This window comes from Lepidochelys olivacea, assembly GCF_965140295.1.
Source record: "Lepidochelys olivacea isolate rLepOli2 genome assembly, chromosome: 17".
NCBI classification, from domain to species: Eukaryota; Metazoa; Chordata; order Testudines; family Cheloniidae; genus Lepidochelys; species Lepidochelys olivacea.
In genome coordinates, this window is record NC_140427.1 from 4,048,322 (window position 1) to 4,073,105 (window position 24,784).

Sequence of the window (24,784 nt, forward strand, 5' to 3'; positions counted from 1 at the left end):
GAGAGGATATAACTGCATTTGTTACAAGGGCACTTTGAAGGAGAGGGAGCTGAGTAAATGTGGAGTGAGGGGAAACATTGCATTTTAAATTCCATGGGGCAGGGGCTGGGTTTTGTTACATTTGCACAGTGGGGGCCTGACTCCTGACATGGGCTCTGCTGGGTACTACACTAATATGAACAATTACTGGATGACAGATTCACACCTACGAGAGTGGGGCTAGATCTGAAAGTAGGGTAAAAGTGTATTTTGTATTAAATCCACTTGGACTGTCTGGGACCTGGCTCATAAGTGGGGTTAACTGGGGATTTGATGAGAGATGCATGTGACCTTGACAGTGTTTTGAGTTGGACAAGGGCCCTGCACAGGGATGGGACTATGTAGATAACAGGTAGATTCAGGTCATTAAGGTCTCTCTTCTCCCTTGGCAATAGGGTCTGTCCCTGGTGGAGCAGAGGGGCAGGGGTTCTGGCTCAGTGTGACCTCCTGCTGCTCTGAACCAGTGTGCGTCGGGGGCGGGGGTGGTAGGAGAATTCAAGTGAAGGCTGGTGGGTGTTGGCTGGGGTAACTCTGGTCTTTGTGGGGTGTCACAGAAAGTGGCCATGAGCTGAGGGCGGCCGGAGGGTAACCTGGTTATCCTTGCACCTTCTTCCACTTCTCCATGCTGATGGCTAAACCGGGGTTGGGGCAAGTGGGGGGTGTTGGTGTACTGGGGGCTTAAGCTAGGCTAGATAATATGGGATGAGGGAGGGTGGGGGGTGTCAGATAACCCTGATGGTAGGTGGGGGTGCTGGGATAATGACGGGGGGTCAGGTATTTCAGTGGGGAGGGGAGGTGGGGGTGCTGGGATAATGACGGGGGTCAGGTATTTCAGTGGGGAGGGGAGGTGGGGGTGCTGGGATAATGACGGGGGTCAGGTATTTCAGTGGGGAGGGGAGGTGGGGGTGCTGGGATAATGACGGGGGGGTCAGGTATTTCAGTGGGGAGGGGAGGTGGGGGTGCTGGGATAATGACGGGGGTCAGGTATTTCAGTGGGGAGGGGAGGTGGGGGTGCTGGGATAATGACGGGGGTCAGGTATTTCAGTGGGGAGGGGAGGTGGGGGTGCTGGGATAATGACGGGGGGGTCAGGTATTTCAGTGGGGAGGGGAGGTGGGGGTGCTGGGATAATGACGGGGGTCAGGTATTTCAGTGGGGAGGGGAGGTGGGGGTGCTGGGATAATGGGGGGTCAGGTAACCCCGCTGGGAGGGGAGGGACTGGTGGAGAAAGGAGGGGCTGGTCGGGTAACCCCGAGGGGAGGTGCGGGGGGGGGGGAGGCGCGCTGGCTCAGCGGGGCAAGGGGAGCCGGCACGTGCCGAGCGGACTCCTTGGCCGGTGGCGGAGGGAGCCGAGCGCTGGGATTGGCGCGACGCGGCCTATAAATGCCGTGAGGCGGCGCGGCGGCCCCGGCAGTCGGAGCTGGGGCTGGCGGCGCTCGCAGGGCCTGTAGGGGAGGCAGTGGCGGCCTGAGATAACCCCCGCCCTTTCCCCAGCGCCGGGGAGCGGCGGCGACAGCCCGAGGGGCCGGGCCACCCTTTCCCCTGCAGCCCGCCGGATGCTGCCGGGCTCGGGGCCAGGGTCTCCGGGGGCATGAGGAGCGGCCGCCGCAAGGAACAGTGACGTCCCCGGTCCTCTCCCCCTGAGGGGGCCGAACCCCCCCGCCTGGAGCTCAGCCCCCCTCCCCCTCCCCATGACAGAAAGCGCCCGTCGCCTTGGAGACGCCCGCCCGCCGCCCCCCGCTCGCCAGGCCCGGGGGGGTCCGCGCCGCCCCTAGCGGCATGACAGCAGCTGCCCCCGCCCCCGGGGGCGGCCCGGGGGGAGACCGCCTGGCGCCCCGCCGGGGGCTGCCGTGAGCCCAGCGCTCCCCTGCCCGCCCGCCCGGCCCTCCATGCCCCCGCGGGACGAGGATGGAGGCGGTGGGGGACTTTGAGTACAGCAAGAAGGACCTGATCGGGCACGGAGCCTTCGCCGTGGTCTTCAAAGGCCGCCACCGCAAGGTAACCTGGCCCCCCGCCGCTCCCGGGCTGGTCACACAACCGCCCCCCCGGGACTGGGCCGTGCACCCGGCGGGCCAGGTCGGGCCACTCCCGGCTCCCCAGAGCCCCAGGCGGCGAGCGCAGCAGGGGCTGCCTGGGGCTCCCCTCTCCGCTGCTCCGGGGGCTTTGTTGTGATGGGATCCTGCCAGACAGGAAGGTTTGAACCCCGGCGTGTCTTGCTCGTCAGGCAGGTGGACTGGCTGTGGCGGGGAGACGCGCAGATCGGTGTGACGGGGAGGGGGAGGCTTGTCTGCCTTTATTTAATGTGTGTGACTCCACTGCTTTTATAAGCTCAGTGCACCGAGTCCTTCCTTGGTCAGGGCTCCTACCTGCCAAAGAGCAGAGCTCCATCTACTGACCGCTGCCTGGGAGATGGGCTTCTCTGGCAGCCTGGGAATCTGGACTCCTGCACCATTTCAGTTCTCCTCTCACAAAAAGCTGTAGAAACAGTTGGCCAGCTTTGATAAAGGTTAAAAGCCAGGTAGTTTGCCCTTTCTTTTTCCTGCGGGGTTTGGTGGCTCCCAAATGCAGGTGCTGCTTTTGGGGAGGGGAGGGGGATCATCTGTACAGGAGACTGGTTTCTTTGTTTTGCAGCAGTCACCAGTGTTTATCTCACTTGATAACTGGAGACCTAATGGAAAATTGGCTCCAGTTGGATTGGCTGAAGATTTCTTAAACTGAAAGGTGTCTCCTTTCCCAGCATTGCTTCCCCATTAGCCCAGATAGCATTAGGTGCACTACACCTTCACACTTTTTATCCTGAGATTTTAGCCTGTGTGTGTTGGGGAGGGGGCGGAGAGGGAACCTGGCACAATTCTGATTTCCAAAGAAATCTATGTAGTGTCAAGGAACACTTCAGTTTTATTCTTCATGGATGTTAGAGGGGCACTCTCAACTCGCAGTGGCCAAATTATTTAGATTTTTTTCTAAAAACAAGTTCTTACAAAATCTAAGGTCAGTAGAAATTACTCCACAACATCATAAATAAATATGCATATAACTTGTTTTTAAACAAATATTCCCCCAGGTTGTGTGCAATGCAGATATTGCAGCATTAAGAGCCTGAAGGTGAAAGTATATAAATAACTGTGAAACTGACACTGTTGATGTTAGCTGTGGAAGATAAGAGGAAAAGAAAGAAACAAACAGCAACAATAGTGAAAAGCAAACTGGATTTATACAATCCTTTCCATTTTAACAATCTAAGGTGTTAATGTGATTTTTTTTTTAAACTGGAATTTTGTCTTTCTCAAAACAGTTCACCATTGTAGTTTATAATGGTTTTCATAGATGTGTAAAGTGTCACCGAATGAAAAGAACACTAGAGGTTTTGGTGGCCTTATTTGAAAATCACAAAAATAATCACAAAAGGGACAGATTAGGGATCCATTTATTGTTTCATTGGGCTAACTTTGGCCAGTCGCTAATGGGGAAAGTAAACATCTTTTTGTTTTTAAAAAGACTCTTTTCCTTTGCAGAAAACGGATTGGGAAGTAGCCATAAAAAGCATTAACAAAAAGAATTTGTCAAAGTCACAAATCCTGCTTGGGAAAGAAATAAAAATCTTAAAGGTATGTTAATTTGCAGTGATTTTTAAAGCCTTCTCACTGTGCTTTGTTTGAAAGGAAATGGGAATTTCGGTCCAGTTCTTATGAGATGGGTGGCCATATAACAATCACCATAGTCCTAGTTTTCATAGCCTTGTTAGTTGCAGCAGTGGTCAATAAATGAATGGGCCAAGAAAAGAGACTGAATTTTCCTTTTATCTCCAGAAAAGGTCCCAGAACTGGTGTAAGGTACATAGTGGGCTGGTGGGGTGGGGAAGCTTCTGTTCTGTACCGGCTGTATGGATAGAGGATTTTATAAGCAGGGCTGTTAATCTGGCACATTTCATTAGGACTACATTTACTGCAAATAATGTGAGAGAGGAGGAGAGAACATGTTATCAGGTTTTTTCTTTGTAAAGATTACTTGAATTCATCACCTTCTTTGCTCAAAGGCAGGGTGGTTACTTGAAAATTAGAGTGTTTGTGCTGGGATTTGATTCTCAGGACAACCTGCCCACTCCTAAGTAAAATGTTAACTCAAAATTCACAGTATATGTTCGGTGGAGGAAACTTAACAGAAACCTAATTTATTTTGACAGTACTGAATTATGTGAAAACCCTGCATAAGGCTGTGCTCTTTAGAAAGTGCCCTTAGTGATCCTGTACCTCAACTCTGCAAGCTTCCCTACCTGTCATCTCTCCTGCTATTGGATAGTCATTATCAGAATTTGCTTTATTCTGATATTTTCAAACATGGCATGGCACATTACTATCTGGAAATTCCAGTGTTAGGTACATTATTGTGGCTCTATTTATTTAGTTCCTGTGGCATCCTCTTTAAAACAAGCTAGAAATGAAGTTTAACCACTTGAGTGTCCTGGAAGTTTTGTTTAGTATCATTTAACTTGTCTTCCAATCACTTTAAAAAGGATGAATTGTTGAGGTGAAAATAATAGTCTAATCAATTTATTTTCCCCTAAGCAAGATGTTATGCAAGAGTACAAAGTAAATTCAGTCAGGTTTTGGTATAAATTCAGGTATTTTATAATGGAATACTTAAAACAAAATATGGAAAATAAATTCTGGAAACAAACACTCAAAGAAATGTACATATCCCATGAATTCTTCCTAGTAGAGTAAGTCATTCTTTAGCTGTTCATTATGCCAGACTATATTTTCATGATGTAATTATTTTGTTTTATAGGAACTTCAGCATGAGAATATTGTGGCACTCTATGATGTCCAGGTAAACAATCTCCTTTTCTGCTGTAAAATCTGTATTAAAATATACCGTGTGGGAATGTTGAAACTGATTTCTGTGCTTTTTTTGAATGCTCAGATCATTCTGGTGAAAGATTTAATCACTTTTTAAAGGGTGTTTGCTATTAAATACAAAACTTGTACAAAGCAAATACAAAGCTTGTGAAAGGAGCACAATGTACTGTAGGCTGCAGGGTTCCAAGAGCAAGTGGAAGCTTGTGAATCTCTGCAGAGGCCGTTTGTGTAGTCTGGCCCAGAGGGAGAGCATCAGCTGGCACTTATAGGTAACTGGGTGAAGTTACATTAGTGGTAGCAGCTATTCTCCTTTCCTAATTAGAAGGAAGGAAAATGCTGCTAACTGGGAAGTGGCAGCTGGCAGAGAATGGGTGTGTTCATCAATTAGGACATTTTTCGAACAGTTGTTGATTAGAAAGAATGATTTTCATTTGTTAAGGCAGGCAACATGAAGGAGTTAACATAATTTAGAATCCTAACTGTAGAAGTGGCTTTGAGATCCCTGTAGTGTGGAAATACGCTGTTTAATCCTGTGTCAGTGGGGCAAAACTGAAAGCAATTGAAGGCATAGTGATGTGACATTTAAATGTTGCTGATGTAGCTAGTGGAACATAGATATACAATGACGTGTATAACACAGGTGTGTGACTGGGCCTCTTGGAATGGGAAAACAATGTAGCAAACCACTTCGATCCTATTTTCCCCCTTTCTTGTATGTCTAGGAATCTGCCTGTAAAGGTTGAAATGGTTTAGTCTAGCATATTATGTGGAGTGCATGCCTAAATGAATTCTCCTTAGAGAGAGATGCTGTATTCTAAGACTTGCAAGTGCTGAATACATCTATGTATGTAATTATGTAGGTTATGCAGTTATTTTTTCTACTTGAATAGGAACTATACATTTATCTCCTGGGCTTGATTCTAATCTTAAATACATAGGCATATTTGTGAATAAAATTACTGTAAAGAATCCTTAGGACAGTGCACAGTTAAAATATAATTAAACCTGCATAAAATTGACCTTTCCTCATATCTCATGGTTGTGAATAACCATGCCAAAAATAAACTCTAAATTTTTGGCGCAAGATGGTGGTGTGCGGACATCCCTTCTCTCCCCATCCCCTTCCAAACTACACACTGGGATGTGTGGGACCTACAGTACTTTTTCCACTGTTTCTTATATTCAGCATTGTGGATTTCTCTTACAGTATTTGATAACATCAAGACCACCTTAGACAGAGTACTGATCACTTTTCTGCATTCTCTGCCCTGCTTATTGAGGAGTTTAGGGCCTGATGCTGAGGGTTGTTGAGTAGGAATAGCAGGCTCTCAGCATCTGGACTTGAATGATGTCCTCAACCATTGCAAGGGAAATTCTGAATCCTGAGCATTGGATATTGGGAAGTAAGGGGGCAGCTGACTTTAAAACCCGTTGCATAAAACCTATAACTTAAAACTTCTAAATGTACACATGTTCTGTTAATATATTAGTTTAAACTCACCAACCTTTACTTTAAAAAAAAAAAAAAAAAAAAAAAGCTTTGCAGTTCACCTTTAAGATATGTTGTCATGTTTTGATGATCTAATCGTTGTGTCTCTTTCCATTATAAACTCCAAGGAGTCTAATTCTCCTTCTGATTCATGCACAAAACTCCCACTAGTGTGCTGTGAAGGGAGAATAGTAACCTACATTTGTGTGTGGAAGCCATTTCTTTACATAAAGTTTATTTGGAAAGGAAAGTCTCATACTTTTCTGGTCTGTCAGGGTTGGAAAGATGCCAATATAGTAAATGTTAGTCATGAGACTTCTCATATGATCAGGCCTATAGTCTCCGTTTGACATGGGGATGGTTCTGCTTGTCATTCAGCCTTGTGCGTAATTAAAAGGCACAGCTATAAGTAGGAGAAGGGAAAACTGCATGTCAGACCTTGGATATATTTCAGACACATGCATAGTAAAAAATAAAACTTTGCATGCTGAGGTTGCTTTTATTGATGAAATATTTGCTAAAGAATATGTAAATCAAACAAATAGATTTTCAATTTCTCTATAGTGCTATGATTGTGAAATATTATACATCATTAATTTATGAGATTACATTAATTTATATCCCAGAAAGAAAAGCACTATACTAGGCATTCACACATCTGGCAGCCATTGTACCTACTCATTTGCTTTAGTGTTTCATGTTCTAGCATGTATTGCACTTTTTCTTTCCCATAACATCAAACATTTTGGGAATATAATACAGTTGATTAGACTTTTGGAAATCAAGCAGTTATCAAATCACAGAAACTAGTGTCTTTGGGTCTGAATGTTGGAGCCAGTGAAGACTGTATCACAGCAGGGAGTTCCCAGTGTGACTGGGAGTCTGTTTTTATAGATCTAGGTCTGTAGCTTTTGTTAACCTTAGGCAGTTTGAAGCAGAAAATGCGCATGTTTTAAACAGAGCTGTTTGACAGACCAGTTTACTAAATAATCAAAGAACTGACTTTGTTTTACTAGGTCTTCAGAGTGAAAAGCTGGTGGGTTATAAGTAGCTAAAAACCATGTGGTGAAAAATATAAATGTATTTTAATACAGAACAAATATTTTCAGTACCACTTAGTGGTAAGCGATCTATTTACACAATGCCGTTATAGCTATATATTTGTTTATATTCTACTCTGGAATATATCAAGTCTGTGAATTAAAGGGATAGTAGATCCTTTAAAATGAATCACTGAACTTTTGCTTTATTTTGAAATAATTCTCATGTTTGATGCATTTCTTTGTAAGGTAGTTTGTCACAGATTCCCTCTCCCCTTATCTCTGTCCAGATACACTTTTGTTGGTATTGCATTGCCTATTGGCTGTCCCACAATCAGTAATGAGAAGCATACCCTGCTAAAGCTTTTAATGAAATCTAAAGGGACCTTGATTGTGAACAATCCTGCTATTAGCACATGGGCATTTGGAAGCATCATACATTGCTCTGGCTTCAACTCTCTCTGAATTCAGAGGTTTGATATACCACTTAGCATGTGTAGCCTTCACTCCATTATAATACTAAAAGTGCCCATTCATCTAGAAATGTTCCCAAATGAATTGGTGAGCCATTAATGTGCATGCATTGCTTGGCATTAATATTGTGTTGTACTGATGCCAGCACAATAATTGCCATTGATTTCCATAAGGTGACTACATGCAGTGTTGGCAGGTTTGAACTGTAGTTAAGCATTTCATATAAGCAGAGACATACTTGGTATTTATGCTATCGTGGGAGCCAAGATAACTGTAGCAAGCTATAGTATTAGAAAGTATGCAGGATAGTTTTTAGTAGAGCTGGTATCTAGAGCAAATCGGTAACGCTGACAGTAGTTCCTCAGAATCGTATTGGAATGCTATAATATATTTAAAACCGATAAGGCTGCAGATACCTGTCCCCGTATCAGTCCATTAAGGACCAGTAGGGAAGGTTAAATGCCCAAAGAAGTGGTTTAAGCTGGTGCTTCTTATTTTTATTACTGGAGACATTTTTAAAAACTATTTTGCTTTATCTGTGCGCAAAGGATGAGTAGTTAGTTGGAACAATGAGTTTGAGGTCCCGGGACTCTGAAAGGTTATTTTAATGGCGAACTTAAAACTTTAAAAATAAACACAGAGCTCTGTAACATTCTAAATCACTAATGAAATAGATAGGTAGTCTTTAACATGTGAAGACTTGTCTTAAAATAAAATATTTAAAAATAACTTCCTGTATTTGCCTTCTAGAACTTGAGTTCAGCATTCTTTGTCTTACTGAGGTGTGGATTACTTCCAAACCCCTAAGCAGCATCTGGAACCCATCTCCTTTCCCTGCTTTAGGTTTCTGGGATGTCATTCACTTTTATAGGAGGAACAGAGAAACCTTGACTCAGATCTTGACAGGTTAATTAAAAAAACAAAACAAACAACTCCCTCCCAACACTTTAACCCATCTTTTGTAAAGTGCATTGAGATCCTTGGATAAAAGATACTACTTAAGTGAAAATATTAATTATCTGTACACAACAATATGATGGAAAATAGCTGTTTAGAATGAGCTATATTCAGGCTGTGAATTTGTGCTTTTTTTTAAAGTTGATGATCCCAACTGCGTGTATTGAATGGAGATGATCCTTTATGTAGAGCCAGGCTGCTCCTGTTTTAGCAAATAATTTATCATTCAGAAAGTTATTTAAAATATCAGACATCTGAATAAAAGTAGGACATACATCTTGGAAGTAATGATATAATGGGGTGGATGAATGTCTCCACCATATGGAGACTGGAGTTTGCTGCTTGAATAGTAGATCAGAGATCACTGATTTCTGGTCTGTTAGAGAAATAAATTTTCTTTAAAGATACTACCTGTGCAGGGTTCTCTTTTCTGGGGCTTAGCTTACCGCTGGGCAGAATACCCTTAGCCCTTCCTGTTGTCCTTGAGGGCAGTGGTAGCAAGATAGAGCACAAGCCAGACAACCTATTGGCCATCGTACATCACCCCCTACTTAAATTGAAGTGTTCAGATGTTAGTATTTATATCAGTTCCTTCTAGACCGTGGTTAGGGAAGGAAGTCCCTGTTGGAGACTGCATTTCTGTATCATTCTGTTTTACCATCATTAGTTGTGTATCCTTGTTAGATTTACCCAAACATTCCATCAGTCTGGCGTGGCTGCCTACATTTTTTGAGGTGGCTGCTTCAGACACTCTGGCATGTTCTTGTTCTTTGCTTGTTCTGGGGCTTTGGTGCTTGCTCCAACACCTACTTCAATGTGTCTGCCCTTGTTTCTTTGATTTGGCACTTCAGCACAGGATTCTTCTCGGAGCACCAACATCTAAGTTAGGATGCTCCAGTGCCATATTTTTCTCAGGTTCTTGTCTAAGGTCTCTAAACTCAGAAATGTCTGTTCCTGCTCTGTTGTCCCAGCACAGCCATTCCGTACATCCCCTTAAACATTGAAAACCATTTCTGAGCTGAGCCACAAAACCACTGTCCTCTCCTCTTTTTTAAAATCACTCCCAAAGTCCACTTATTCTCTTGTGCCACAAAAAATTTTTATGCTTTGTATTAATTTCTCAACAAATGAATTATTTTTGCTCCAGCATGTTATGCACTAACCTCACTGAGCAACTGAATAGTGATTCCTCACCTACGTCTCTTTACTCTCTCGTTCTGTGGTATGCTGTGTTGTGTCCAATACTAGTTGGTAAACTTCTTAGGGTAAAGATATTTTCTCGTCTATACTGGGAGACATCTCTCCTGCTTTTAGGCATTATTTAAATAGTTAATTTCTTACTTATTTAGTAAGACACTCGTGGCCGACAGGCCTCAAATATTATTCTTCTTTGACTTCCCTATTGGAAATGCATCTCTGTGGTGGAAAATACAATCAGCCTCTAAAATGAAGGCTGCAGAAGTCTAAAAATAATGTATTTAAAAAAAAAAAAAACATGATCAAAAAAAAATTCACTCAAGAATCTGAATTTCTAAATCACATAGCACTTAGTAGTAGCTGGAAGGTCGGCTGCCATAATGCTGCTCTTTGAAGAATGAGGTAGAATTAGTGTCTAAAATTGGTGGGTTATGACAAGGAATTGAGGGATAGGGGCAACCTTTTAAAAGTTTATTTGATCCTGTTGAAGCAAAGCTAATATGTTGTCCTTAACTTACCCTGCTGTGCCTAGTTATTACAAAATAATATTACAAAAAGATGCATCCGATGAAGTGAGCTGTAGCTCACGAAAGCTTATGCTCAAGTAAATTTGTTAGTCTCTAAGGTGCCACAAGTACTCCTTTTCTTTTCGCGAATACAGACTAACACGGCTGCTACTCTGAAACTAGTTATTACAGTTTGTGTGTCATGGCCCTGTTTCAAGAACTTACAAGTGTGTATGTGCACAGAATAATTTGTGAAAGGCAGATGTTTGATGCGACAGTAACATTATTTTGTATTATGTAGTAGGCCATTCTGAGAGTGACTATTCAGTTTAATTCCTACCATAACTGTTAGTTAAGTACACCATTTCATGTACCAGAAAGTGACTGGCCTTGCTATTGTAGTACATTTGCCATGGCTGATAGCTCTTTTATATGAATAATTGGCAGCATGTATGCTATTTGATCCTACTGTCAGATGTCAATTGACATTTCGTCTGAGTCTTAACATTTAGGCAGGACTAAACAAATGTTCAGTCCTATGTGAAGGATTATTGCTGTGATGTACACACAGGAAAAAACTTAACCCATGACTGCAGTACAGTGAGAAACCGCTAAAAATTATATTGAGCAAACTCCTATTAACTAAATCTTTAGTGCTTTTGCCAAATATCTCAGTGTCCCAGAGAGGTGAGAAGCAAGCTTGGCCAAGAAATTATAACTAATATACGGCAAGTTAATTTTCAGATTCGTTAATCAGAAGATGATGGGTATACGAGCTGTCATGCTGACATACATACACTCGGGACTCAGATCATAAATGTGTGTTTAAATGGAACTAATAGACATAGAGCAAGAGAGTATCCATTTGATTTGCTGCCATTTCCAGGAGGCAGGGAGTGTTCACAGGGTCCTTATTGAGATTGTTCTTCCAGGGTGTTAAAATAATTGGCAGCCCATTAAGATTATTCTCTGCCGATGTTAATTCATTACAAAGAACAGTTTCATAAACCAAAAGAAATCTAGGATATATAACTAGAGCTATAGATTATTGATGGCCACAATTGTTAATCTTGGATATTTGACTTGCGCTTTGCTTTTTAAAAAATGAATGCGTTCTACATGGAAATATTTTGTTCTGTACCAAACCCTTGCTTTGGGCTGGGACTTCATCCACATCCTCGTCCTGAGACACCTCCTGAATATCAGGGGTTAAAAGGCAGTGTGTTTTGATGGACTTAGTGCCTAATATTCCCTTCCTAAATGTATGTGTTTAGCTTTCAGAAGACCTGGAATGTTTTGTTAGCATTTTCTATCTTCTACTTGTCCTTGCTGCGGAAACCCTGAATCAATTGATTCAGAAGCATCACAGGCAAAAAGAGGGACTGGAGACAGTAAAGCAAGGCATGCAAAGAAAAAAATGTTTGAATGGATGTTCATGTGACTAGCAGAATATAAATTTTGTTTTGCATGTTATTCATCTAAAGCAAGTAGAAGCATAGGCTGGAACTGTAATGATTTTGTGATCTGTTTATAAATTTATAAATTTTAAAAATGAAGTTTTCAAAAACCGCTTTATTAGGTCAGTTTTATTCTTGAATGTTAGGTCTGTAACACATTGGGTCACAATATTTTGAATACTTTATCTTATGCTCTGTTTAGCAGGTCAAACCAAAGACCACAAATTGAAGGAATGATGGAGGATGTGCATAGTTCTGCTCCTCAGCAAAATAATTCAAAAGGTTTCTGAATGTATTGCAACATGGAGTTTATATTCTTCATGCTGTCCAAAAATATGGTTGATACAAGATGTATACTAGAGAAATGTATTGTGAATTTAAATGGTGATGTGAGCTAATTCAGCTGTTCTGTATTAGGGAGCTTGTATTGGTGGGACATTGAAAGATGTTCGGGTTCGAGGTAAACTTTAGTACTCTGTGTGGTTGGTCAACCCACAGCCAGCAGTGTGCAAAGTTTTACTTAGAGGACATGAACTAGATATGACTTTTGACCAGATGGGAGAAAACTCCTTGTGAAATATTTAATCTACTCATCTGATTGGTGAAAAGGATTAATCTGTCCTAGATTAAGGCTACCAACCTAGGATTAATAAAGTTAATCTGAAGTAATGATTCTTACTAGCTATCTTATTTGGCTGCCAAAACACATCAAACACCCTTTTCTAGGAATAGTGGTTAAGGAAAAGCTACCTAACTGCCTGGGTTTATGGAGAATGCTCTAGTTTAACCTAGTTTAACTGTTTAAACAACTGTAGGAAACAACACAGGTGTACCTTTAAATGGAAAATCTTGGTGTATTTTTCCCATTTTAAATCTTACTGTTGTGCTCTAGCACCTAATCCAAACTTGTATCTGCAGTCGGGATACTAGTTATGAAAAAACTTGGAAAATAACTCATGTCACCAAGGTGAGCAAAAGTTGGTGCATATGAAGGGTTAGAGCCTTAGTGTGGTGTAAAACAAACCGCAGTGTGTAGGGCAAGATCCAAGTATTAGATTATGCTGAAATGGTTAGAGTTTAAATACACTGGGGAAGAGTTAAAGATAACTCTTGATTGTGCTATATTAATAAACAGTATTGCCCCACAACGTTAAAATGTAAAAATAGTACTGTGACCTAGGGACCCCTCAGCACTAACTAGCAGAGGGAACCTCCTACCATAACTTTCATCAGGTCTGACACAGTCATTGCCCCAACTTTCTGTTGTCATAATCTGTATCTAAAAGGTGTTGTGTAAGGTGTCATGTGCAAATTGGTAACACACTAGTCATTAATATTGTTGTGTGATGTCTGGATGGAGGATGTTTAAAGAACTACAGATGTGTGCTGGAAGTATGTTCCCAAAATGTGTTTGGCAGATAGTGCCTAAGCCCAGTCTGTCGTAGGCAAAAGAAGGTTGTTTTGCAGGCTTGACAATCTCCAAAATAAATTAAGCAAGGTGAGACCAAAGACCGTGAAAGCATGTTTACAAGTAAGGTAAACAAAGCCATCAGGCGAGCAAGTGGGGGAATGTGACCACTAATTTAAATAATATAGATTCTCTCCAAATAAATTGTCTGAACTCTAGAGCACAGACAGGTTGAAGCTTCATTTAAGACTTCAGTTTCAGATATACAGGTTTAAAAATTTAAACATTTTGGGAACTGATATTTAGGGATGAACTTAAACAAAATTGGGAAATTCAGTTAGGTGTTTAAACGTTTGGATAGGGTTCTATGGAGTGAGGGGCTTGAGTTAAGGTTAACTGGGGTTGTTGGACGGGAGGGGATTGGAAATATTACAGATCTTGTAATCTTGATCCATTGCCACTTGTCACTGTTTCCCAGAAACAAGTAAATGAAATCCTTGGCCATACTGTATTAGTAGCCACAAGCATAGGTGCCAACTCTGTGGGTGCTCCAGGGCTAGAGCACCCATGGGGAAAAATTAGTGGGTGCTTTGCACCCACCGACAGCCAAGCTCCCTTCCCCGCCCCACCTCGCCTCTGCCTTCCCCCCCTGAGCGCGCCGTGTCCCCTCTTCTCCGCCTACCTCCCAGTGCTTGCTGCCGCAAAACAGCTGTTTCGCGGTGTAACAAGCTCTGGGAAGGAAGGGGGAGGAGCGGGAACGTGGTGCGCTCAGGGGAGGAGGTGGGGAAGGGGTTGGAATAAGGGCAGGGAGGGGGCGGAGATGGGGTAGGGACTTTGGGGAAGGAGTTGGAATGGAGGGACGGGGGGGCAGAGAGGGGGGTCGAGTACCCACTGGTGCTAACAGAAGTCGGCGCCTATGGTTCCAAGGGACACATGGGCTGCCTTCAGAGTGGGCAACTGGCAGAAGAAAAGAGTGATCATGCAAACTGCACAAAACAGCTGACTTTTCTCAAGTTCCTATGTACAAAAAATGTGTACTTCTGATCCAGGGCTCTCTGGCACCAACCACTTCCTCAACTGTCTGAGGGTAGTGTCCAAATAACTGTGGCATTGCAGTGTTTACTTTGATTTTTAAGTGATATTAAACTAACCGCTCTTTAGATTCCTCCTGCTTATTTGGAGAAGGAACAGTCACTGTCATAGGACAACTAAAGGGCTTCCTGTTTCTGAAGGGAGCAATTTCAGTTGAAAGGATATTGCTTGACAGGGAATTCTGGAAAATTTGCTCTTTAGTTCTGTGGTGAATAAATAACTAGCATTAGCTGATTGTTGGATTCTGTCATGAGTTGCCATTTTTGTACAAAGAAAACTGCATAATTTGAGTTGCTAATTATGTGAAATCTTCAGTTCTGATTGTTCATATTTTTGCTCTATGCACCAACCATTCTGTTTGCCAGTGGAGAGTAGATATTGGAACTTGAGAAAACTTGCTATGTAACAGGGTAAGATAACTGAAACAGAATTTCAAGAGTTGTAGTGCAGTATGATCTGATGGCAGGCTCCTCAGCTGCCTAAACTCTCAACCTGCTGACTGAAACCTATAGTTGAGATCTTATGGTACATTACACTCTTGTTAAAGCACAAGAGAGGAATTACCGCCAGTGCCACAGCTTGTTATAACTTTCACTTGTTTAGTGTCTTCCACCCAAAGAACACACAGAACTTTACGAACAATGAATTAGTTCTCATCATGCCTCTGTGAGGTGACATTGATCCCCTTTTATGGGTGGGGAAAAAAGATTTGTTGAAGGTTGCACAGCAAGTCTGAGAGAGCCAGGAATAGAACTTAAGTCTCCTGGCTCTCAGTACTCTTTCTTTAAGTACTTGCCCATTCTTCATCCGTCAGAATGATGGAAATCAACTGGAATGCACAAGTACTTTAATTAGTGCAGATAGTTTGCAATTTAAGCATTGTGCTCTGAATATTCTAAATGTTGTTTGGTGTCTCCAGGAGAGTTCTAGAAGAAAATATGAATGGTTTTAGTTGGAAGACTTTATTAACAAGACACACAGCAAGAACCACTATCAAAGAAAAAAGACAGCTTGTATTGTCATGAAATATTTTTAGTCGTCTAATTAGAGCAAGAGAAAATATGTACATTAGGGTTGCCAACTTTGTAATTGCACAAAACTGAGCACCCTTGCCCTGCCCCTTTCCCCACCCCTTCCTGAGGCCCTGCTCCTTCTTCAAGGCTGCACCCGCATTCACTCCGTCCCCCCTCGCTCACTCTCCCCCACCCTCACTCACTTTCACTGGGTTGGGATGCAGGAGGGGCTGAGGGCTTCAGCTGGGGGTGCAGGCTCTGGGGTGGGGCTGGGGATGAGGAGGTTGGGGTGTAGGAGGGGGCTCTGGGCTGGGGCCAAGATGTTTGGTGTGCAGGAGGGGACTCAGGACTGGGGCAGGGGGTGGGGGTGTGGGCTCCAGCTGGGGGGGTGGGGCCAGGGTTGAGAGGTATGGGGTACAGGAGAGGGCTCAGTGCTGGGACAGAGGGTTGGGATGCAGGCTCTGGGAGAGAGTTAGGGTGCAGGAGGGGGTTCTGACCTGGGGCAAGGGGTTGGGGTGCGGGAGGGGGTGCGGGCTCTGGCCGAGCGGTGCAGCAGGGCTGAGGCAGGCTCCCTGGCTGCCCTTGCGCCGCGCAGCTCCCAGAAGTGGCAACATGTCCCTTCTCCAGCTCCTAGGCGGAAGCTCAGCCAGATAGCTCTGTATGCCGCCCGTAGGCGCAGCCCCCGCTGGCCGCAGTTCCTGGCCAATAGAAGCTGCAAAGCCAGTGCTCAAGGCTAGGGCAGCACACTGAGCCCCTGTGGCCACCCCTGTGTCTAGGAGCCGGACATGCCGGCTGCTTCCAGGAGCTGTGTTGAGCCAGAGCAGTCAGGGAGCCTGCCTTAGCCCCGCTGTGTCACCAACCTGACGTTTAGTGGCCTGGTCAGTGATGGTGACCAGAGCCGTAAGGGTCCCTTTTCAACCGGGCGTTCTGTTCGAAAACTGGATGCCTGGCAACCCTAATGTACATGTTTATCTGACTTAGTGTATTGCCTTCCTGGAAAAAACATTGTGGTTTGTAGAGGACACATGCTCCAAGAAACAAAACAAACAGGAACTTCCTGTAATTTGATCTACCGCTGCTTCAGTGTTGGTTGTTTGTTGGTGGGAGTTAGCCCTTAGTTCCAACAGACTTGATTAACTTTCCAAGAAACTTGCTTCAAGATGCAAACAAATCTGTAATGCTTTCAATGTTCTGAGTTGGAGAAAGAGCACCTTGATTGCCTTTATGCACAGCTAAAGGGGGTGGCTAACATGAACGCTTCCAAAAGGTTAATTGGACTACCTCTGTATTGAACAAACATTAAAATACCTAGTTCATCTTAAATGTAACTTATTCTTGCAAGTGAATAGAAATTAGGATCCTTTTAGAAAACAGATTCCAGGAATTAGAATGCTAATACTACTTGACAGTAATTTGATGTGTTCAGCGCTTTTATGTAAGCTTTCATTTTTCAGTCTTGTAGTTCATGATACCAGCTGAAATGCCTGGGCTCTTTACAGTAGGAACAACTTTACTGTACTTTGTTCTCAAACACAGGAATACAAATTTTCAGCATTAAGCAATCCACCCCAAATTTGGTTTGGCTTTCAATGGTTAAAATGTGCTGTTTAGTAATTGGCAGTTTCAAACCAGCAATTATAAATTATTGTAATTAAAAAACATAAGTTAGCTGAGTATCTTTTTTTCTCTCATTTGTGTAATGTCTGTAGAATTTAGAAGTCCGAACCCATAAGAGGTTATGTACTGTACTTTTTGATTGTCACACTTAGGCAAGTCAGCTTCCTTGCTCTGGGTCTGATCCAGTGCTCATTGAAGTCACTAGGAAGGCTCCCACCGACTGTATTGGGCTTTGGATCAGGCTCTGACATAGCACATCAAAGCACAATTTTTTAAATACTTTTTTTTTTTTTTTTTGCTGAGAGTTCAGTGTACAATCAAATGTTTACCAGGTGTCTGTGAACACCTGAAAAATCACTTAATCATTTCACAGAAGTTCTTGACAGCATGCTCAGATTCAAAATGTGTGAAGACTTTAAATATAAGCATCAAAAAGTGACTAATTTCACAGCTGCTGTTTTGCTGTATAGTGCCCCTTCGGACTTCTTTTGTCACTAGTATACATACAGTCAAACTGTGTATAATTCTGTTTCCAAATGTGGAATGTCCCTTATCCTGTATGGTATGGTACTTCCCTCTCCTCCTTCAAACTCCTCAAAAACCATCTCTTCCAACACATTTTCCAACCACTCCCATTCTTATATTAACTTTAGTTCTATTGTATAGGGATTGAATGTATTGTCCCACTTAAGAAGAACCATAACTTTATTTTGTGTGTTCTTTTCTCCTTCTCACTTGTTATCTCCTCCTAGCTCCCTCTGACTCCTCATGCATTCTGTCTACTGCTACCCAGTCAGAATGCAAACTCTGAGACCAGGACTGAATTTTGACTGTATATAAATGCCATGGAACACCTGTGGCACTATAGGCATATGTTAGAAAATTGAAAATGAATCAATATAGAAATCTGAGTGCTGCAGCACATTGTTACCAATACATACAATTTGTGTTGGTACAGATGAGCAGACTTTCTCTTAGGTTAAAAAAGAATCTTTGGTGCATAAAAAGTCCACGTTCTTATTTCCACCCTAAAAAGCAGGAAAGGTTGCAGGCAGACTTGTGAAGGGTACTCACAGTTTACAGTTAGGGGTTAGGCTAATCAGCCTTTGAATAACTCTTACCCTATTATCAGACTGGGAGTCCCAGTTCCAAATGAGTTGGAAGAGGTCAGAAGCTTGGAAAATCTCACTAGGGCTGCCATATCAAATTGCAGCCTTGCCGTCAGATGCTTAAATCCGTGTCTGGAGCATGCCTCAGCCAATGACTCATTGGGGAGATAATTTCTAGAAGTATACAAGGAGCCTGGATTAAGTACCCTGCAAGTCTGATAATACGTTTGGGTATCCAGTTTATTCCAGGTATTTGGCAAACTGATATGTGATTTCTTTGATTGACCTTCAGTTTTTCAAGTGGCAGGACCAATGCTTGTTTGGCCAAGGAGCAGGGAACCTTACTTTGAAATCTCTCTCACAGGGGATTGGCTGGCTCTGGAAAATCTTAAACAGCCTTTTGCAATGGCCACTAGTTCAAATTTGAGCCAGGATGTTAAAAACCAACAGATATCATCTAATGGCTGATTGATTGGATTGGTGTCCAGTTGAAGAGGTGGCCAAATATGGGGGGATACCTGACTGGCCCTTTATTAATATAGCGTTGGCTGAGATACTGAATAGGTATGAAGGTTAAAGGGACAACGTGTGAATGACATTCACACTGTTGCTCTCTTCGCAGTGTATTTTGTATGGCTAGAGATTCTTTGATTTGTCTGGCAATCTTCATGAGAACTAATATACACTTTTAAACGTAAAATCTTAATGACTGTTGTATGAAGACTTAGGAACATCAGTTATTACACTAAAATTTAATGATTTTGAGCAAGGTCACTTCATTTAATTGATAATCTAATACTATATTTGGTTAGGGTAAGAGGTGTGTGTTTGTTTTTGTTTTGAAGGCCCTAACTTGTCATCTCCCTAAATAAGATTTATTGTGCTTTTCTTTCAGGAAATGCCCAACTCTGTCTTCTTGGTAATGGAGGTATGTTTGTGTATGTTTCTGTTTAACTGGATTTGAATTAGTCTTAATTTACAAAAGTGCTATAAAAATGTATTGACTAAGCAGATATAGCTGCAATATAACCTTGGCCGGCTGAAATTTGTAAATCTGAAAGCTGGATCATTAATTTCATATGCACTGTTCAAGATGGCAATAATTGTGTGTTCTATAAATTATGCAGTGTTTATGATCACAATACCATAATTCTTAATGGAATGTTTCCATTACACACTAGAATTAATAACTATGAATAATTGACAAAAATAATAATAAAGTCAAACAGATGGAAAAGATTTTCTAGATTTATTAGGAAAAAACATATAAGAAATGAACATTAACATCTAATAAATGGAGTGAACATTCAGACATCTACATTTTGAGTACAAGCCTTTCCTTTTTTTCAACAGTATTGCAATGGTGGAGACTTGGCAGATTACTTGCAAGGTATTTGATTACCGTGTTTCTCTATTTTTATACTGTCATGCTAAACACTGTAGTCTACAGTTGTAAAATCCATCAGTATTCCTTTTTTGCTTCTGATGTAGATATTTTATTTGTGTAATATCTCTAATGTCATCAGTGTCGACACTGAATGTGGTCATTGAATGTCCTGCTTTCCAAATTTCACTATTACAGTAAAGCAGCTAATGTTGAATATGTTAAGTGATTTCTGTTTGAAATAAATTCTAGATAGATTGCACCCAGTTTAATTAACTCAGTTTCCAAGTGTAAGGAGGTGCTTGTGCCTTGAGAAGGATTTAATGAGGCTATGTTTTGAGGACTTTCTTTCCTTTTTGGTTTATTCTTTGCTTTCTGTCCTGGGGAGTCTTGAATGCTATGGGAAACCCTGTTGCAATCCTGTATGTGAGGGCAATGCAGTTTACTGTTTCTGGTTAAGTACCAGGATACTTAAGTTTCTGTGATGCCCAAGCACATAGGAAGTCAGAGATTTGAGCTCCTATGTGGCTGAATTAGGAGAAAATGCTTTAAGATGGTGAAACTTACTATTAATGTTGGGTCAGGAGGTTATGGTTTTTTGGTTAGCAACATGGATCACTGTATGTACCCAACGAATACCCATCAGTTGCTCCACTTTCTGATATAAACTTACACTGCCACCATCTATTTCTACTGTATAGTCTTTCCAGTGAAATTTCCCAATGAAATTAATAGGCAGCAGCTTTAAAACAAACAAAAGGAAGTATTTCTTCACACAACACACAGTCAACCTGTGGAACTCGTTGCCAGAGGATGTTGTGATGGCCAAAACTATAACAGGGTTCAAAAAAGAATTAGTTAAGTTCATGGAGGATAGGTCCGTCAATGGTTATTAGCCACGAAGGTCAGGGATGTCCTTAGTCTCTAATTTCTAGGAGCTGGGAGTGGAAAACGGGATGGATCACTGGATGATTTCCTGTTCTTTTCATTCCCTCTGAAGCACCTGGCATTGGCCACAGTTGGAAAACAGGATACTGTGCTAGATGGACCATTGATCTTGACCCAGTATGGCTCTGTTTATGTTCGGTAGCTGTTCTTAAATCTAGTGGAAGAAGTATTCCAACTATTATATTTATGTTATAACACACCTCTCCAAGAATTTGGAAAACAAATTCTTATTTGTCTTTACAGCTTCAGGTTTTGCATTTGTATAAAAGTTATGTCTTTTAGCCATTGTAAATGTTTCTTTTAATGCTAACTCTACCAAAAGCTAATAAAATAAGTGATCGATCTATAAGAATTCTGTCCATGCACAGCTGGTCTAAGTCATGCCTTTGTCCCTATCCTGAAACAGCTGAATTTAAAACATTCCATTATTTGTAGAGCTGAAAGAAGAAAAGTTCTAATCTAACACTTCGGTAACATGGTGCAAATTTTTGTCAGATTATATTCTAAATCTGAGTCTGTGGTGCTGCTGACCTTGTTTTGATTCTTCCCCACTCCCTTTTCTAGGAATTGCCTCTAGAAATTTGCTGAATTACTTGGATAATGAGGCTTTGTGAAAAAGCACTTTTGTTTTACTAGGCAGAGATTTCACCCTCTTGCATGCCTCTGCTTAGGGTGATGACACAAGTTTCAGAATCATGACATGAGTTCATTTTTTAAAATCATCTTTTTAAAAGTTTTCTCTTTGGGGAGAAATAAATCATCCTTCCCTGGAAAGTAACATTTTTGTATCATCTTTATCACATTCTTTATTTATCTTTTTGTGTGGAATGGATTTTTGTTTACTAACAGCTGCTGTTACTGCATCTATGTATAGTAAGGGCCTGATCTAGCTTCCATTGAAATCATTGGAAAGACTCCAGTTGACTTCAAGGAGAGTTGGATCGGACCATACGTTTAGTTTTTTTTAAAAAGCTACATATTTTCTCATACTGCATGGTATGTTCCTGCACAAGTCATCTAACATCTTTCTGAGAGCTATACAAAAAAAATTTAGTTTATTTTCTTTGAAGCACAGCTGTTGTATATGAATGTTATTTCCAGCATACTTTAGCTACTTATATGGAATGTAACTTAATTAACAGAGAGAACAGATTTAGGGTTTAATATTGGCAGCATGGTCTTGCACACCTTTTATACTTGTGCAATTCTAAGTAAATGTTTAGTAAACTGTTTTCCTGTTGCTTGCCTCCTGTAGTTCTATAGTTTTTAGATGGCTCAGAACAGCATTCCGCAGTGATGACAAGCTTTACAATCAAAATGCCACAAAGCTGAGTAGACTACTGTAAATACAGATAACTCAAAAATATCACTAGTAGTAAAGCTGTAGAAATGCATATTGAATGTGTAATTGGGGATTATGCATTTATAGAAAAACTTTAAAATACCATTGTTATTAATTGAATGCAGGAATGTGACTTGTTTGGTTTTCTTTCAGACTTTCAGTGCAGCTCAGTGGTGTTACATTTATTCCGTTTTGCTCAAGATAAATACAGGTGGTGTTTACTTTATCATGTGTTTAAATATATGTATTTTCAGCTAAAGGAACACTTAGTGAAGACACCATCCGAGTTTTCCTCCAGCAGATTGCAGCCGCTATGCGTATCCTACATAGTAAGGGAATAATTCATAGAGATCTTAAACCACAGAACATCTTGTTGTCTTACGCAAGTCGTAGGAAGTCAAGCATCAGTGGCATACGAATCAAAATAGGTAAATTCTTCTTCTCCTTAAAAGATAAACTTCAAATACAGTTTTCAGAGTAGCAGCTGTGTTAGTCTGTATCGACACAAAGAACAGGAGTACTTGTGGCACCTTAGAGACTAACAAATTTATTAGAGCATAAGCTACAGCCCACGAAAACTTATGCTCTAATAAATTTGTTAGCCTCTAAGGTGCCACAAGTACTCCTGTTCTGTTTTCAAATACAGTGAAATCCACTCAATTGCGACTTTATAGTGCAGTAGAATGAAAGGTTCTGCCTTAGGAGTTTGTTCATTTAAATTGCTGCAGATCACACAAACCTGAAGAATAGAAGTCTATGCTATCAGATGGGTCCCCAGTATTAAGAAATTTGAATTATAATGAACTTTTTGGTTAAATTTGATCAAACAGGTATCCTGAAGAACAGTTATAAAATCATGCTGACTAATGGTTCTAATATTAAACTATTTTAATTGAGAGAACATGAATCTTTGGTTTTCTGTAGTTTTAAAAACTTGCTTAATTTTTAGTCCATTTCAGAATGTGTCTGAATCGGCAGTTTGTTTATAATTCAGAATGTGCTTGTGGCGGTAGGACTCTTAAGACTTCTCTTTAAAAAGATTCTAGATTTAGTTTTTGGTATATTTTTGGTAGGAAAGAGTTTGGCATTGTAATTGACATGGGATATGAACTGTACTGACCTTACCCTGACTGAATTTCTGAAAATGTTCTATCTCGATGAATTAGGGCAGTGAGTTTCCATTGAAACAGACATTTTGTATTTAATTTGTTTCTTTTATGATGCATTCTGTTGTTGAAAAATGAGATTCCTGTTTAGGATATGACCCATTCCAATAAATTCATTCCTGTCTTCTAATCAGTATAGAAAAGGCAAAATTCCTCCCCTTGCCGCCATATTTGACAATTCTCCAACCTTTTTGTTTGTGCAGAAAGGTTCAGGCATCTGAAATTTAAATTTCCAAACTTTTACCTGATGTGATTTTAATTAAGTAGACATGTATTTATCACTCTTAATGAACCATTTATATTTAGCTACTGTCTTTAATCCTTTCCTGCTGACGCCAAACAGCGTACTCTGCAGCTGGAGAGTTGGCTGAGTAGCAATTTGTACAAATGATGCTGTTGCTGTTTCTTGGCTTGCTGTTAAGGAGGCTGGTGCATTGTTCCTGTTTGCTTCTCTTCGAGTTTATACACAGCCTTCTGCTACTCCACTAAGCTGGCATTTTATGATAATACTGCACTTACTTTTCACTCTTAACTGGTGATTACAGCAGATAACGAAAGATTAAATCCATTATAGAGTGCATAGGTTTAAGCATTATTTTTCTTTTCAATGACTGTGTGTTTCTTTAAACAGCTGATTTTGGTTTTGCTCGTTACCTGCATAGTAACATGATGGCTGCCACTTTGTGTGGGTCCCCTATGTATATGGTGAGTGGTATTTTAAACTACATCCTGTATTTGATACATATTCTGTTATCAAAGAAATAGGGTTTGCCATTTAGAGACAGGTGAGTGTGTGCTATTTAATGAGGATAAGGGGAGCATACAGTTCACCTTTCCACTATTTCTTCAGCATATGCTGTTCTGAGACCTGGAGGTCATGACTGTTAAAATGAGAGGGAATGAGGGGAAAACTGAGCATTTCTTTAGCAGTGCGGTGAAGAAATATTCTGGTAAATTAAAATAAGCCTTGATATCTGTGTTGATATTATGGATTATGAGACGTATTGGTTCTTGCATACTACTTGATGCACTAGAAACTAATCCGTAAGCTTGCATACTAGTTGCTTTTGTACTTGCTGGCATTGTCTTCTGAAGTAGGGCATTGCCTGATTCCCAATTTCTGTGGAATAAGAGTGGGAGGAAGGGAAAATGGCTAGAATGCAAACATTGGAAGAAGACTGGGAGCAAACGAACAGTTATTTCAGTAGTTGGAGTGAAAATGGCATTTATGTATTCTCCCTTCATACTCATAACTCCAGATAGCAATTTCACTTTAATTACCTTTTGTCTTTCTGAGCCAGTGTGGCCTAGTTGATAAAGTACTGGACAGGGACTCAGGAGACCTGAATTCTATTTTCAGCTCTGCCACTAGCCTGTGGGGTAACCTTGAAAAAGTCATTTCACCTTTAGGTTCCTCTGTTTCCCCATCTGTACAGTGGCGGTGATGATACTTACTGCTTTCTTTGTAAAGCACTTGAGATCTGCTGATGAAAAAGCACTGTATAAGAATGAGATATTAATCATTTGGCATATCTCCATGCATGCAGATTGCCTCCTTTTCCTATATTAATAGCACCAAGATTTACATTTTTTCTCCAAGAATGCAGGTGTTCAGAGTTTAAAAAGTAAACAGTCTGGTGTCTGAAGTCATACAGTGGTACAGACTAAAATGTTAAATTTTATCTTATC

The 24,784-nt window shown here is 41.2% G+C and overlaps 1 protein-coding gene across 1 annotated transcript in view; it reads left to right on the forward strand.

The window, feature by feature from the left end:
- The first annotated feature begins 1,451 nt into the window (after positions 1 to 1,451).
- ULK2 (unc-51 like autophagy activating kinase 2) overlaps positions 1,452 to 24,784 on the forward strand; it is a 59,392-nt gene continuing 36,059 nt past the window's right edge. Inside the window, exons 1-7 of the mRNA XM_084650717.1 lie at positions 1,452 to 2,035; positions 3,553 to 3,645; positions 4,826 to 4,867; positions 19,151 to 19,183; positions 19,609 to 19,645; positions 22,184 to 22,357; positions 23,727 to 23,800. Coding sequence (XP_084506843.1) covers positions 1,946 to 2,035; positions 3,553 to 3,645; positions 4,826 to 4,867; positions 19,151 to 19,183; positions 19,609 to 19,645; positions 22,184 to 22,357; positions 23,727 to 23,800 — 543 coding nt within the window. The 5' untranslated portion in view covers positions 1,452 to 1,945. The remainder of the gene's footprint in view (positions 2,036 to 3,552; positions 3,646 to 4,825; positions 4,868 to 19,150; positions 19,184 to 19,608; positions 19,646 to 22,183; positions 22,358 to 23,726; positions 23,801 to 24,784) is intronic.